The 15,549-nt window shown below is 56.1% G+C and overlaps 1 protein-coding gene across 3 annotated transcripts; it reads left to right on the top strand.

Moving 5' to 3' along the window:
- The first annotated feature begins 5,511 nt into the window (after window positions 1-5,511).
- EPHX2 (epoxide hydrolase 2) lies at window positions 5,512-15,076 on the top strand. Of its 3 annotated transcripts, XM_072332245.1 has the most exons (19): window positions 5,512-5,669; window positions 7,326-7,410; window positions 7,587-7,746; window positions 8,518-8,708; window positions 8,922-9,044; window positions 9,336-9,410; window positions 9,624-9,719; window positions 9,877-9,955; window positions 10,191-10,225; window positions 10,380-10,406; window positions 11,552-11,637; window positions 11,768-11,879; window positions 12,014-12,088; window positions 12,476-12,521; window positions 12,608-12,710; window positions 12,805-12,874; window positions 12,965-13,045; window positions 13,676-13,734; window positions 13,814-15,076. In XM_072332245.1, exons 1-19 carry the CDS (start codon window positions 5,569-5,571, stop codon window positions 13,896-13,898), a joined length of 1,689 nt encoding a protein of 562 aa, XP_072188346.1. In that variant the 5' UTR covers window positions 5,512-5,568; the 3' UTR covers window positions 13,899-15,076. The 3 variants fall into 3 exon arrangements, 2 of the variants coding, with proteins under 2 accessions (XP_072188346.1, XP_072188347.1); XM_072332246.1 differs by lacking the exon at window positions 9,624-9,719; XR_011903097.1 differs by lacking the exons at window positions 12,476-12,521; window positions 13,676-13,734; window positions 13,814-15,076 and having other exon boundaries at window positions 12,965-13,034.
- Window positions 15,077-15,549: the final 473 nt, after the last annotated feature.

Below are 15,549 nucleotides of genomic sequence, written 5' to 3'. Positions count from 1 at the left end.
GGAGCATGAGGTTGGGGCTGTGCACCCATATGTTGTGGTTTGGTTGCGGATAGGAAAGGTGAGAAGGGGGGGCTGCACCCCTAAAAGCACACTGTGTGATACCCGCATCCCCACAGCATCCCTATCTCCATCGCTGCCCCTCCTGCATCTCCATCACTACCCTTAATGCACCCCCATCCCATCACTGCCCATCCTGCAGCCCCACCCCTGCCATTAATGCAGTCCCATCTCATCACTTCCCCTCCTGCATCCCCATCACCGCCCCTCCTGCATCCCCATCACTGCCCTTAATGCATCCCCATCCCATTTTTGCCCCTCCTTCATCCCCATCACTGCCATGAATGCAGTCCCATCCCACCACAGACCCTCCTGCATCTCCATCACTGCCCCTCCTGCGTCCCCATCCCTCATCACCCCATGTCCAAACGATTTCCCCGATGGGTTTTCCAGCTCTCCATGACACCAAGTGCACTGACCCCTCTGCAGCAGTGCCCCGGGGGGACATGAAATGCTCACTCGGACTGTGCCAGCCTCATTCCCCCAGGGCTCCAGCAGCCGCTCAAAGCCGAACCTTGGGATGCCTGCGGGCGATCCCAGCTAAACCCTCAGCAAACAAACATGCAGTCAGGGCGGCAGAGGGAATAAATAACTTCCAGAGAGCTCGTTGCTTTTGTGCTCTTCTGCTTTGTTTTAAAGGGGGGATTTTCAGATGGGAACTTCACAGGCAGATGGGAAACTTTCCCTGCTGCTCCGAGCATTGAGTCAATGCTCTGCATTTAAACAAGAGGATTTCCCAGGGAAAAAAACAACAAAACCGCGTCTCTCCTCCCCTAACCAGCCCATCTCCTTACCTGGAAAGAGGTCCTGCGCTCCTTTCCCTTTGCTGAGCTCAGGCACGGGGTGGGGATGCTGTGCTTCGGAGGCTCCGGCGTGCAATGGGCTCCAGTGGAGGATGTTCTGCTGTCCTCAGAGCGGTGACGAAAGGGGAGGAGGGAGGAGGGTGAGCCCAGAGCGCTGCGAGGAGGAGGAGGAGGAGAAGGGAGGAAGGCTTTCTGTGGGCCCCTGACCCTCCTTGTCCTCCTGGATGTGCAGCAGGGCAGTAGGGCTGCAGCACGGCACGGGGCACTGCACTGGGCTCTGCGTGGGATACTGCAATGGGCATTGCACAGGGTATCGCAAGGGACATTGCATGGGGTGCTGTGGTTGCGCTGCACAGGGGCTTTGCAAGGGGCACATTGCATGGGGTATAGCAGGGAGACATTGCATGAGGCGCTGCATGGGAGGGAACTGCATGAGGGTATTGAATAGGGCAGTGCACGGGGTGCTCCCTGGTGTACTGTGAGGGGCATTGCATGGAGTATTTAATGGGGTGTTATAGGGGAAATTGCATAGGTATTCCATAGGGAGTGCAAAGGGCACTGCACAGAGTGTTGCAGAGGGCATTGCATGGGGTGTTCCATGCAGTATTGCATGGGGATGGGAGCAGCTGCCCCTGACCATCTTAGGGTTTGCCCTGCCCTGAGCTGGTTTTGGGGCCAACCTGCTCATGGGCAGCTCCATGGGGATAGAGCTTTGACAGGGACTGGCTCTCTATCTGCAGGAGGATGGGAAACCCTGATCTCATCCTTCTCACTTTCCTCCCTGAGCAAAGCTCAGCCTTGACCCAGACCACTCTCCCTCCTTCCTTCCTGTTAGGAAATGTACAGCACAACCTTCCTGCTTCTGATGCCCAGGACTGTAATTTCCAGCCCTGGGGGACCTGGAGAACAGTTTGCATCCTTTCCCCTGGGAGGCAAACAAGGAGGCAGAGCCAGGCTTGGGGGGCACCAGGATGTGCTTCTCTCCCCATTCTGCAGCCCAATGTCGGACTCCAACCCACCTGCACAGACTGAAATCAAGGCAGTTGGGTGCTGAGCACCTAAAATACCTGAGGAGAAGAGCACCGAGGTGGTGCCACCACTCCTCTGGTTGCTGTCCTCAGTGAAGGAAGGAGATAAAGCAGACGTGGAATAACGCTGACGCCTGGCAGAACGCAATGCATCTTTATTGTGCTGCCTGCAGCTCCTGGAGACGTGTTCACTGCTGTTGCCCAGGGTGTTCCTATTGCCCAGCACCAGGGCTGTGCAGTGCGCACCTATGGTGGCCCCAGGCCCCGTGCGATGGTGTGGCTAAGACATGTCCTCCTTGTGTTTGAACAAATCAGAGTGTTCTGCCTCCAGCTATTTTCCTAATGCCCAAGCCTCTGTAGGTTCAGTGCACTCCAGTTGCCAGCTTCAATTTACTGCTGGGCTGCTTGTACTCATCTCCCGCAGCTCCAAACCAGCACTTCTCTGCCTGTGTGTGTGCAGCCACCCCGTAACCATCCCCATCCCCATCCCCATCCCCATCCCCTTCCCTTCCCTTCCCTTCCCTTCCCTTCCCTTCCCTTCCCTTCCCTTCCCTTCCCTTCCCTTCCCTTCCCTTCCCTTCCCTTCCCTTCCCTTCCCTTCCCTTCCCTTCCCTTCCCTTCCCTTCCCTTCCCTTCCCTTCCCTTCCCTTCCCTTCCCTTCCCTTCCCTTCCCTTCCCTTCCCTTCCCTTCCCTTCCCTTCCCATCCCATCCCATCCCATCCCATCCCATCCCATTCCATCCCATCCTATCCCATTCCATCCCATTCCATCCCATTCCATCCCATCCTATCCCATCCCTTCCCATCCCATCCCATCCCCATCCCCATCTCCATGCCCATTCCCATTCCCATCCCACCCCATGCCCATCCCCACCCAATCCCCATCTCCATCCCCATCCCATTCCCATCCCCAACCCCATTCCAATCCCCATCTCATCCCATCCCCTTCCCCCCCTATACAGAGGCAGAGCTCCTACCAGACAAATGCATTAAATACTCGGAGTGATGGGCATCACGTGGATGAGGGTCTTGCACAGCAGGCTGCAACCCCCCACCCTACCCAGTGCCCAACTTGCTTTGCAAATGCCCTCTGCAAAAGGGCTCCTTGAAAGCATCACAAATGATCCAGCGTGGGTGCAAAGCAGCATCCTACCAGCAAGCGAGGATGTATGGAGAGCAGAGGCAGAGCCCTGCCCTTGTCCTATGGCTGGGCAGCAGCAACGCGGGCAGCTGAACGCTGCAGGAGGAGGCTCAGCTCATCCTGGAGGCGCTGGGAGGAGACATCGAGGATGTGGGCAAGGTGAGAGGTGAGATTCAGCACGTGGGCCACCAGGCGGATATCCTTGCGCAGCCTGTGGGGTTCAGGGCAGGGATAGGGGTTGGATATCAATGGCATGAGATGACTGAGCCAATGGCTGACCCTGAGGGTTCAGGCAAGGGATACATATCTGGATATCAGTGGCATGAGACATGGTGGGGATGGATCATAGAATCATGGATCAGTGGTTGGGCTTGAAGATCGTGGAGGTCTTTTGAACCCAAAGTGATTCTATGATTCTCTCTCAATGGTGTGGGCTGGTGGAGCCTCCGTACCCCCACCTGAGACCCACCAACCAACCATATGTGCTCATCAATAGAATGGGATGAAGAGAATGGGAATGGGAATGGGAATGGGAATGGGAACAGGAATCCACTTTAGGGATGTGGGGTTCAGGGTGATGCTCACTTACTTCTCCCTCTTCTCCACCACCTGTGGATGATCGTTCTGGGCCATGTGAGCCTCCAGCTCCCTGCGCACGTTGTCCAGGCTCTCCCCAAATTCCTGGTTGGCCCCACGGATGGCGGGCAGTGCCTCATTGATCACATCCTGGTAGCGGGTTTGGGGTTCCTCCAGCATTGCTGCTGCTTCCACATCCTGCAGCGTAGCCCTGTTCTGCTGCAGAAGGCTCTGCAGATGCTCCAGCTCCTCGCGGGATGCAAGAGGGGATGATGGCACGTGGGGTGGACGGCAGGGGTCTGGGGCATGGAAGGTGATGCCACAGAGCTCAGGGTCCCCATGGGGGTCCTGCTGGAGGGTGGCAGGAGGGAGCAGGGCGCACAGCCCCATCAACAGGCAGCAGGCCCGTGGGACCATGGTGTCCTATGGGGAGAGGTGGGCGTCAGCACCCTGCTGTGGGGTTCGGATGCTCTTGGGGACCCTTCTGCATCCCACCAGAGACCCTCAGATTTCAATTTGCATCAGCAAAATCCCTCAGGGACATTTCCTATAAGGGATGGAAAACATTCCGACTGCTGGGATTTAGGATCTGGGGGGGGGTTGCTATGCCCCAAAGTGTAAAGATGGGAACACTGAGGCGCAAAGGGGCTGGAGCTGATTCTGCCCCTCCAACTCCCCTTCATGGAGGAGAAAAGGGGACGCAGTGGGGAGAAGCAGACAGCTCGACTCTTCCAAAACCACCATTGGAAACCTCTGGCAGCTGGGCTGGAGGGGCGGAGACCAGAACAAAGAGCCCTGAAGCTTTGGGGAAGGACCGGAGATGCCATTGGGAGACCGCAGCTCTGTGGCATCCAGCCCTGCCATGAGCTGGCTGGGTCTCAGCGCAGCGTCTGCTGGCACGGAGATTCAGGTTCCATCCTGAGCAAAGCCAACAAAAGTCCTTCTTTCCCTTCTCCTTCTTCCTACAAATGCTTTTGGGTTTTCTTTTTATGCTTTGGGGAACTCTCTCTCTGCCCATCGAGGGTCCGGGCTGTGCCAGAAGCTGGGGAAGGAGCTTTTATCCAGGTGGGGATGCCCACAGCTGGGAAAGGCACAGCTCAAGGGGGCTCAGATCCCACCCAGAGCCAACTCTTCCCCTCAGCTCAAAGCAATTCCCACCCCTCATCCCCCCCCGCTTCATGCAGAGAATGGCCCCTGCCCCAACTGCACTTTGTTTGGCACTGCTCCCCTCCCACCTCCCATCACCCCCCCCCCATCCCACTCACTGCAAGGCGAGGCGACGCTCCTGCAATAGGCGCTGTGCTCTGGTAGGCTGGGCCAGCCCACGTCCATGTGCACACGCATGTGCACACACACTGTGTTCAGCACTGAACGGGCCAAGCTTTGAGGGCTGAGGTGGGATGTATGGGGTCATGCAGCCCTTTGGGGGGGGGGGCCGAGTGTGTTACAAAGCTGGGAGGGATATAGCTATGAGCAACATGGCCAGACAGCGTGCATGTATGTGCAGGTGTGTGTGCATGTATATAAGCCTGCCTATGTGTGTAAACCCGAGGGCTGCAGCAGGAGCCGAGATGGCTGCAGGACCTCCTTATTAATACCCCCCAAAATGCAACGTGGGACAAAAGCCACCAGATTTGCCCATTCGTGAGGATGTAGGAGACCACTACCCCAAACCCATGGGGTACCGGGGACCATATAGGACCAATAGGGCTATGGTTGGGCCGTTCCCGTGTCGGGATGCCCCCCCAGAAGGACTATAGGTGAGTGTCCATGTGCTGAGTGGAGCGGACCGGCGGCGCTAGGACCTGCGCGGCGCTACTGGGAGGGGGCGTGGCCAATGGGCAAAAGGGGCGTGGCCAACGCTGTTAAGGGGGCGTGGCTATGGGAGGAGGCGGGGCAGAGGGCGCGGCCTTTAGGAGGCTGAGTGGAGGTCACCGGTTCGAGACCCGGCGGTGGAGGCGGTCATGGCGCGGCGGTTTGCGTTGTTCGATTTAGGCGGAGTGCTCTTCGGGCCCGGCCTGCAGCACTTTCTGGGCTCCTGCGAACGGAGCTACGCCTTGCCCAGGTACGGCTGGCTGGCACTTCTTTCTAGGTTCCGGCTCGGAGTTTTAAGAGCCGCCCGCCCGCTTGTTAGCGGGGCGCTTCTCAGCCAGAGACACGTGGAGACAAAGCGGAGATGTTGTGTGTGCGGTCGCCGCCCGCGCGGAGAGTGCGAGGACTCAGCGATAGTCCCCCCCGACGGGACGGGAGGGGGAGGGGGATAGTCCTCCCTCCCCCCTCCACCCCCTAATTGGAGATCTCTATAGACGACGTTGACAGCTGATGGGTGTTGGTGGGGAAATCCATATATTCTCGTTCATGAAGAGCCCCAAACAGCCCGATTTGGAAGGGGGAAGCCATCAGCCCCCTCCTCTATGCCTTCAATGGGGGCTGCGCTGCCTGAGACCCGCCGTAGGTACTTGCACCCCGTGAAGTGCTCCGTGTCAGCCTTCAGACTGCCCGAGAATTGGGGTATTTCGCCCCATTCTGATCCCAGAGATCTTTGGGAACCTTTTGTCCTATTTGACGTTGGGAACTGTATAACGCCATCAGCTCCTGAGGGTGAGCAGAACGGGTCGGGGGCTGTTTGCACCACCCGATGGTGATGATCCGGGGGGGGTTTAGCAGTGAGGTTTCAGCACAGCGATGCATTTCGGGGCAATATTCAGAGCTCGAAGCGACGAGTTAAGCAATACAGATGCAGAGGAGCAGATGGAGCAATAAATTCCTCCATTATCGGGCAATGAAATAGTTCATCCTTCACCTCATTACGAAAAGAAATGGGTGACACCGATCTCGCTGGCACAGGGGGAAATCGACCCGAAGGATTTCTGTCCCAGAGCCAGCGCTGTGATTTTGTTTTATTGCCGCCTGAGAAAGCCCTTTTGTGAGCTTCTGATAGGGGCAATTATTTTCCTTGAGCTGCAGCTTTGCGCATTTCCTCCCTCTCGGCTGTTTTCTCTTCTCCTTGGCCGATCAGCCCCGCGTCGTATCCGAGATGCGAAAGTAATTGAGCTGCCAGCGGGGATGGATGGGCGGCCGCCCCTCTCCCCTATGATGGGGGATGGAGGGGGGTTGGTGCTCAGAGCCACCTCTATCTGATGCATCTCTTGCCCATCAGTCTTGGGGTGCCCGCTCTTCAGTCCTGGGCTGCCCCCTTGCAGGTTTTGGGGTGCTCTGCCCTTGGTTTTGGGATACTCCCCTTGGTATTGGGGTTCCCCTTCTTGCCTTTGGGATGCCCTCTCTTGGTTTTGGGGGGCTCACCTCCTTCAGGTTTGGGGTACTCCCCCCAGTCTTTGAGGTACCTCCCTTGGTTTTGGGTTGTCCCCATGGTATTGGGGTACCAAACCTTAGGGTTTGAGGAGCTCCCCCAGGCTTTGGGATGCCCCCCTTTGGTATTGGGGTATCAACCCTTTGGTTTTGAGGAGCTCCCTTTGGTTTTGAGGTGGCCCTCCAGGATTTGGGATTCCCTCTTCTAGGCTTTGGGGTATCTTCCGCTCTATTTGGTCATGGCGTGTCCCACCATTTGGTTTTGCAGTGCCTACCCCTTGGTTTTGGGGTACCCCCCAGGCTTAGGGGTACCATCCCCAAGCTTTGGGGTTCCCCCCCCTTGATTTTGGTTTTCACCCCCAGATCTTGGGGTGCCCCCTGACTGCAGCACCCCCCTCTCTTTCCTTTGTAGGAATTTCTTGCGGGATGTCCTGTTTGCAGGTGGCTCTGACAGCCCCCATAACAAGGTGATGCGGGGGCAGATCACCCTGTCCCAGGTGAGTGGTGAGCATTGGGGAGGGGTGCATCAGTTGACCCTATATGGAACTGAGGGGCCAAGGGTCTTGAGTTGAACCCTTTGGTTTTGGGATGGAGCCATTAAAGTGAGGTGCGAGGCCGTGGGTACTGCCTCACCACAGGGCTGTATCTGATGGGATCTGGGGGTGTTTTCCAGCTCTTCTTGGAGGTGGACGAGGGTTGCAGGCAGCACGCCTCCACTGCAGGCATCACGTTACCAACCAACTTTTCCATCGCCCGTGTGTTTGAGGAGATGGCAGCCAAGGGCACCCTCAATGCCCCACTGCTGCAGGCTGCCAGCACGCTCCGGAGGAACGGTGGGTGCTGGGGAGCTGTGGGGTATCCCAGCTCATTCAGGATGGAAAAGACCTCAATGATCCCCAAGTCCAACCACAGCCCATCCCACCATGCTCACTGCCCATGTCCCTCAGTGCCACATCCCCACGGTTCTGGAACCCCTCCATGGATGGTGACCCCACCACCTCACTGGGCAGCTGTGCCACTGCATCACTGCTCTTTATGAGAAGAAATTGTTCCTAATATTCAACCTGAACCTCCCCTGGTGCATATTTGAGGCCATCACCTTTCAACCCTTGGGGACAGGTGGTTTTGATGCTCCTGGGTGGTGTTGGGGTGTGCTTGGTTTGTTACCAAGCAAAGCCTTGATGATTTTGTAGGTCATTTTCAACCTTAGTGAATCTATGGTTTTATTTAGGGACATGGCTTAGTGGGCATAGTGGGAATGGGTCTGTGATTGGATTTGATGTTCTTAGGAGTCTTCTGTGATTCTTGAAGTAGGCATGGTGGTAATGGATTGCCAGATGGACTTGATGATCTTGATGGACTTTTGAACCTTAACAATTCTGTGATTCTATTTAGGGACATGGTTTAGTGGGCACGGTGGTGATGGGTTGATGGTTGGACTTGATGATCTTGGAGGTCTTTTTCAATCTTAGTGACCGTACAATACAATACTCAGGATTGCATCCAAACAGCTTTAAAATATCATTGAGGAAGGAGACCCCTATTCTCTCTGGGCAGCCTGTGTCACAGTCATGGAGCTTTCCCTCATCTCTGCCTTTCCCCAGGGTTTAAGACCTGTGTCTTCACCAACAACTGGGTGGATGACAGCACGGGGCGGCTCTTCACCTCCTCTCTGCTGACCGTGCTGCAGCGGCATTTCGACCTGCTCATTGAATCATGCCGTGTGGGGCTGCACAAGCCGGACCCTCGCATGTACACATATGCCCTGGAGGTGCTGCAGGCACAACCACAGGAGGTATGGGGTCACCATCATCCCCTACAGCTTCCAAGATGCTGATGGTGATGATGCCCAGTGGGGGCTGTAGGGTCTCCTCCATTGGGAACTCCAAAGCCCCTGTCCATGGTGCTGGGCACCCTACTATGGGTGGGGAAGAGGGGGACCCAGGGGTGCCTCTATCCCCAAGCATCCTGGGGATCTCTGGATCCCTTTGTCTGGGATCTGCTCCAGGTGATCTTTCTGGATGACATCGGGGAGAACTTGAAGCCAGCCCGAGAGATGGGCATGGCCACCATACTTGTCAGGGACACCGACACCGTCCTGAAGGAGCTGCAGGAGCTGTCAGGCGTGCAGGTATGTAGTGGTGCCATGGGGACACCATGACCCCCACTGGGTCAGGATCTGGGTAGAGGTTGGATTGCTGTTCTCGGATATAGGATCAGCAATGTCGGGGTGGAGGCACAGCTGTGGGTGTCCAGTGCTGGTGGGAAGAGGAAGCAGGCACAGCTTCTCCATCCATGTGGAGCATCGTGCTGTGACCTTGCATCCAGTGCCACAGTGTCTGCATGGCACTGCTGGGTGACACTGAAAGCTCAGCACTAACAGGTGCTGTACTCCACCTTAGGAGCTCTCCTTGTCCCATAGCTTCTCCAGCTAGAGGAACCATTGCCAACCGCCTGTGATCCAGCCACCATGAGCCATGGATATGTGCCCATCCGGGTAAGGGGGACAGCAAATCATGGTGGGGACAAATGTTCTACTGAGAGCATTGGGACATAGGCAAGGATTTGTCACCTGACATCATGCTGTGCTGGAGGGACTGTGCTGCACGATGCTCCCCATCCACCCCATGGCCAAATGCCATGCACGTGGCTCAGGAGCACCCAGGGGGCTCTGAGGGTGCTGGGTGCTGAGGGCTCTCTGTCCCCACAGCCCGGCGTGCAGCTGCACTTTGTGGAGATGGGGCAAGGCCCCACTATCTGCCTGTGTCATGGCTTCCCTGAGTCCTGGCTCTCCTGGCGCTACCAGGTATGGGGATGGGGAGATGGGATGGCCATGTTGGCGTGGTGACACACCAGGCATTGCATCTTGCCATGTGCCTCCAAACGGGTTTTTGGAGGTTTCTGTGATTTTCTGCTTTCCTTTTGGGAGGTTTCCATGTTTTTTTTACTGCTTGCTTTCCCAGATTCCTGCCCTGGCTGATGCTGGCTTCCGTGTCATTGCTTTGGAGATGAAAGGCTATGGCGAGTCCACAGCACCACCAGGTGAGCAGTACCCCTCCTTCCCCATGGGACCAGGATGTAGCCATGAGCATCTTAAGGTTTTTCCCATCCCTTTGCTCTAGATAAGGGGCTCAGAACACGGTGTTTGCTGTCGCTTGTCCCCAGCTGGGTGGTGGTTGGCACAGGGCTCCTTCACCCTGGGGAGACAGAGGAGCTTTTGTGATCCCTTTAGATAAATGGGGATGCTGCAATGATAGGAATTCTGTCTTTTGCACAGAGATAGAAGAGTATTCCCAGGAGCAGATCTGTAAGGTGAGGAGCTGTGGTGCCAAATGGAGGTGGGAGGGCTAGAGCTGGAACCCTGGGCTTGGCTCTTGCATATGGGTGAGACCCATGGTGGGGACCTCAGCCTCTGCTTGACACTGGGATGTGGGATCCTCTGACCCCAATCTCCTCCATCCTGCAGGACCTGACTGTTTTCCTGGACAAACTGGTAAGAGTCCCCCCCCGTCCTCCCCACCTGCCACCATGTCTGAGCAGTTCATGCTTTCCTTGTGTTCACATAGATGTGAACTTCAGGACAGGGATGCTCATGCCCCTCAAAGATCTATGGGGATATCCCTATAGGTTCTGTCAGCTCCTGTTCTGTGTTGCCACCTCCAGTCCTTGGCTAAGTATGGGGATATGGTGCCCACCTCCATGGGAGCCTCATCCCATGGCAAATCCTTTGGAATCACAGTAGATCCCAGAGTGCTCAACCTGGCAGCCCCCATCCCCTTTTTTGTGGGGTTTTGGCTCCCATCCCCCTTTTGGGAAAGGGTTAAACCACAGCACAGAGCCTCACCATCCCTAGCTTCCCCCCTTGCCATCCTCGGGGAGCTCTTGCTGCTGGAAGGGAGTTTTAATTATATTTCTAAACATCAGCTAATTACAGACCGTCTGCTTCGTTGTTATGAGCTGGTGTTTTAATTGGATTTGTTTGTAGGAGCCCGTGGGGGTCAGTAAGGAGGAAGGACATCTGGGGAGCGGAGCACTGGGTGTAGGATCTGGCTGCCCTGCAGGGTGCTGCCAGCTCCTCCCAACCCTATATCCCACTGCCATCTGGGGGCTGATCCCCATAGGACCCCCTTCAGTACCCCATGCTCTACCCTCTCCTCCATCCCCATGCCACTGGTAGCAAAAGGCCCCCCCAAAAGAAAGAGAAGTCTTTTTTTTTTTAATGCTTTTTAGGGAAGGCAAAGCTCTCCATGTTCAGTGCTTAGGGTGCCAGTCTCTGCTTTTGAGTGTGGAGGTTCATTGGGCTTAATGGGATGTTCACCTTGGGGTTGCGCTTACTGGAGTGCTCTCCTTAGGGACATACTCAGTGGGATGCCCTCCTTGGGTTTGTGCTCATCGGGATGCTCTCCTTTGGGTTGTAGTCACTGGGATGCTGGCCATGGGGGTAAGCTCAATGGGATACTCTCCTTGGGGATGCTTGCCATGAAGATGAGCTCAATGGGATTTTCTGTTGGGAGTGCACTCGATGAGATGCCCTCCTTGGGGCTGTGCTCAGTAGGATGCTGTTGTTGGTGTTGCACTCAGTGAAATGCTCTCCATGGGGACGCACTTATGGTCCCCTTCCCTGTCCCTGTCCTGCAGGGCATCCCACAAGCCGTGTTCATCGGCCATGACTGGGGTGGTGCAGTGGTCTGGAACATGGCCCTCTTCTACCCTGAGAGAGTGAGGTGGGTTCATACCTCACTGCCCTTATGGGGCCAGCAACCATCCCTGCAGGGAGCGCCCTGTTGCCTTTCACCCTTCAGGGAGTGCCTGGCTTTGCTCCCCATGGTAACTTTGCTCCCCACGTTGTCCCAGGGCTGTGGCCTCACTGAACACCCCGTACCGACCGGCAGACCCCACAGTGGATGTTGTGGAGAAGATGAAAAGCTTCCCTATGTTTGATTACCAGTTCTACTTCCAGGAGCCGGTGAGTCAAGGATGGTGGACCTGCCCATATTGGGGCCCCCAGCTCGCATGGTCTTTGCCTACCCCATGGCTGGGCTCCCATCCTGATGCCATGGGGCACCCGATATCATCCCATTGCCCCATCCTACACTGCAGGGTGTTGCAGAGGCTGAGCTGGAGAAGGACATTGGCCGTACCCTGAAAGCCCTTATCCGTTCCACCCGCCCAGAGGTAGGAGAGGAGCTGGGAGGGAAAAGGGTAGACCTGGATGGGGGGAGCAAAGGAATTTGGGGATGGCTTTATACTGCCTACAGTGCTCTTCGGGCATGCTCCACCCTTGTCTGCTGCCCCTTCTGCCTGCAGCACAGCCTGCATTGAGCTGCCATCAGTAGGGACCAGAGTGAATGCATCTCTGTGAGCAGTGCAGGGCTTACAGCCCTGTAGAGCAACGAGACCCTGCGAAGCTGTGCTTTGAGGAGGGGGATGCACTGGGGGAAGGGGATGCACTTCTGCATCCTGTGGGGTGCAGCAATGCTCGGTGCTGGCTCATGGCAAGGAGGGGCTCGCAGCCCCACATTGGCTATGGGTGACCTCACCAGCACTGTGCCATCTCTTCAGGACCGCCTGCACTCAGTTCCCGGCCTGCTTGGTGTCCAGGAGCGAGGTATGGGGCTGCTGGGGGGGCACAGCTCTGCAGTGGGGCTGAGTTGAGGGATGGCCATGCTCCCATTGCCCTGCTTTGTGTTGTAGGGGGGCTGCTGGTTGGCTTCCCAGAGGACATTCCTGAGAGCCTCATCCTGCACGGTGCTGAGCTGCAGTACTACATCGAGCGCTTCCAGAGGTCTGGCTTCAGGTAGGAGCAGTGCTGTGCCCCTTTAAGGCTGTGTCATGGGCTGAGCAATGGGATCGGTGGAGCTGAACCCCAGTTCCCCATTCCCTTTCCCAAGGGGTCCACTGAATTGGTACCGGAACATGAGACCCAACTGGCACTGGGCACTCTCAGCCAAGGACAGGAAGGTAGGCATGGGGATCCTCTTCATGGGAGCAATGTATGGGGCTACCACTACATGGACAAGTATCACCCATGTCCCTGTGTGTTCCCTACAGATCCTTATGCCGGCACTGATGGTGACAGCAGGGAAGGATGTGGTGTTGCTCCCCAGCATGAGCAAGGGCATGGAGGAGTGGGTACGTATAGCCCCATCCCAAAGCCATTGGGGTGGAGATGCTTCCGAGGGAGCTCCAATGGGAGTGGAGCTCAGGGGGTGGGAATTGTGCTGGGATATGGGCTGAGGTGTGGGATGGGTGGATTAAAGGAGGGTTAAAGGGGAGGAATAAAGGGTGGGGAGAAATAAAGGTGGAATGAGGGAGGAATAAGGGGAGGATAAGGAGGGAATAAGGAAGGAATAAGGGAGAAATAAAAGAAGGATGAGGGAGGAATAAGGGAAGAATAAAGGGGGAATAAAAGAAGTATTAAGGGGGGGAATAAGGGAGGAATAGGGAGGACTGAAACAGGAATAAGGAAGGGATAAGAGGGAAATGAGAAGGTAAGTCAGGAGGGAATAAAGGGGGAAGGATAAGGAAGGGAATGAGGGAGGGTGAAGGGAATATGGGAAGAATAAAGCGGGGTGAGGAGAAGATAGGGATATGAAGGGAGAAGTAAGAAACAAGTAAGGGAAGGAGAAGGGGGAAATAAGGGGGGGATAAGGGGAATATGGGAAGGATATGTGGGATAAGGAGAGCATCAGGAGGGACCAAGCAGAGGCGGGGGGGGGGGCTGCTCCTGGCTCAACCTCCCTTGCCTCCCCCCCTCCAAAGATCCCACAGCTGCATCGGGGGCACCTGGAAGCTTGTGGCCATTGGACACAGATGGAGAGGTGAGAGCTGAGAGTGGGAACCAAGGGCTGGGTCCCTACTCTATGCCAGCTCCAACTGTACTCTGTGCATCCCCCCCAGGCCTGCGGCTCTGAACAGGATCCTGATGGAGTGGTTGGAGGGGCTCCCCCAAGATGGGGCCGTGCTGAAGGCATCTCGGCTGTGAGCATCCCTGAAGCTCCATCTCAGGGCTCCCCTCACCTTGGGGTTATGCTGGGAAGGGGGGGATTTTTGCCTTCTGCCTTTATAACACAGAGAAATAAAGCACCCGCGGGGTTCAGCCCCCTACTGCTTCTCTCATGGGGTCTTCAGGACTTGGCTTGGTGCTGCATCCCTGCAGTGCCAGGGTTCATCCCATTCCTGTTTGCTGAGCTTCGGGCCCTTGCTGTGGCCTCACAAAGCTTGGAGCAGCCAGCCAGGATGGTGGAAGGGCTGGGCAAACATGCCTGGTATTTCCCCTCCTTTCCACCCCCCCTTTCCCTCCCCAGCCCTCAGATATTTTCAGCCTGGGATTTGTGGTTTGTCTGTCTGCAGGAAGGGTTGCACAACCGTCTGCTTCTGTCATTTGTTGTTGTTGGAGGTGGGCAGGAGTGGGAGGACCCCGTTGCACCTCCAGCACCTCACAGAGCCGGGACCCATTGCATACACTTACTGCAGGGCTGTAACCACACTAAGTGTGGTGTCCCCAATCCCTGCAGCACCCATGGGGATGGCTTTCACAGGGGGCTCCCAATCCCCTTTCCCTCATTTCATGCCCTCTAAACCACCTGCAATGCCACAGCAGGACATTGCTCCACCAGGACACTGCTCCAGCAGCCCCAGTCCCCATCCCATGACCCCTCCCCTGCAGCCCCCATCAGCTTCTTCAGCCCCATTACCCCGTGCATGTGCATCCTCTATCCCTTGGCTACAACCCCAAGGGTGCATGCATCCTTAGTTCTCTGGGTACACACACCCTTGGCCCCTTGGGTGCATGCATCCTGGTTCCTTTGAGCTCGTGCATCCTTGTTCCATTGGTTGCATGAATCTTAGGATTATTATCGAGATGAAAAATCATTACCTGGCCTTAAAGCAAATGGGGAGTCAGCGGTTTGGCTTTGGCAAAGCATAAATCAAGGCTGATGTGTTTCTGGGCTGTTGGCAGTGTTTAGGTGCTGGCTGGCACCCGCAGCAGCAGCAGCGGGTTAATGAGTGTTTGCTGCAAAGTGCAAAGGTCTCTCTGGGCCACACACGTTTTGCTCAGCACCAAAGTGCTGCTTTGCAAGCTGGATTGTGGGGCAGCACCCTCTGCTTTTAATGGGGCAGCACCCTCTGCTTTTAATGGGGTGACACCCTCTGCTTTTAATGGGGTCTGCTCCAACACCCCCCCCCTCCTCCAAGGCTGCAGGGCCATGCAGTGAGGACATAGGGGACTCCCCCCTCCCCCTGCAGACCCTATTGGCTGTGGGAATGGAAGCAATTACCAGGGTGAAGGGGGGAAAAAAAGCCCTTGGAGACTTGAGAAGCAAAAGTAAAGGATAAAAGCTGCTTGTAATTAAATTCTGTCTTTTCTTTTTAAATGGAGGAGAAAAGGAAAGGAACTGGTTTGTGGCTGGATGAGGCAAGTGCTCATCCTGACTCAGATACTCAGCTGCAATGAAATACCACTGCCCCATATGTCCCTGTTTCTCCATCTGTTATAAGGGCAGTGGTGGCTCTCGTGGTCCCCTCCACTGTACCTGGCCCTGGGGAGGCAGCAATATGGGCAGACCCTGCAGGTGTGGGGCAGAGCCTGGGCTGGGATCCTTACAGTTTGGAAGGGCATTGCAACTTAGGAA

The sequence above is a fragment of the Excalfactoria chinensis genome, chromosome 3 (assembly GCF_039878825.1).
Source record: "Excalfactoria chinensis isolate bCotChi1 chromosome 3, bCotChi1.hap2, whole genome shotgun sequence".
In the NCBI taxonomy this organism is placed as follows: Eukaryota; Metazoa; Chordata; class Aves; order Galliformes; family Phasianidae; genus Excalfactoria; species Excalfactoria chinensis.
This window is presented reverse-complemented; position numbering and strand designations above follow the sequence as displayed.

Coding starts and splice junctions, on each gene's coding strand:
- EPHX2 (XM_072332245.1), top strand. CDS start 5,569: ATGGCGCGGCGGTTTGCGTTGTTCGATTTAGGCGGAGTGCTCTTCGGG. Junction 7,747..8,517: donor CAGCACGCTCCGGAGGAACG/GTGGGTGCTGGG, acceptor GCCTTTCCCCAG/GGTTTAAGACCTGTGTCTTC. Junction 9,411..9,623: donor ATGGATATGTGCCCATCCGG/GTAAGGGGGACA, acceptor CTGTCCCCACAG/CCCGGCGTGCAGCTGCACTT.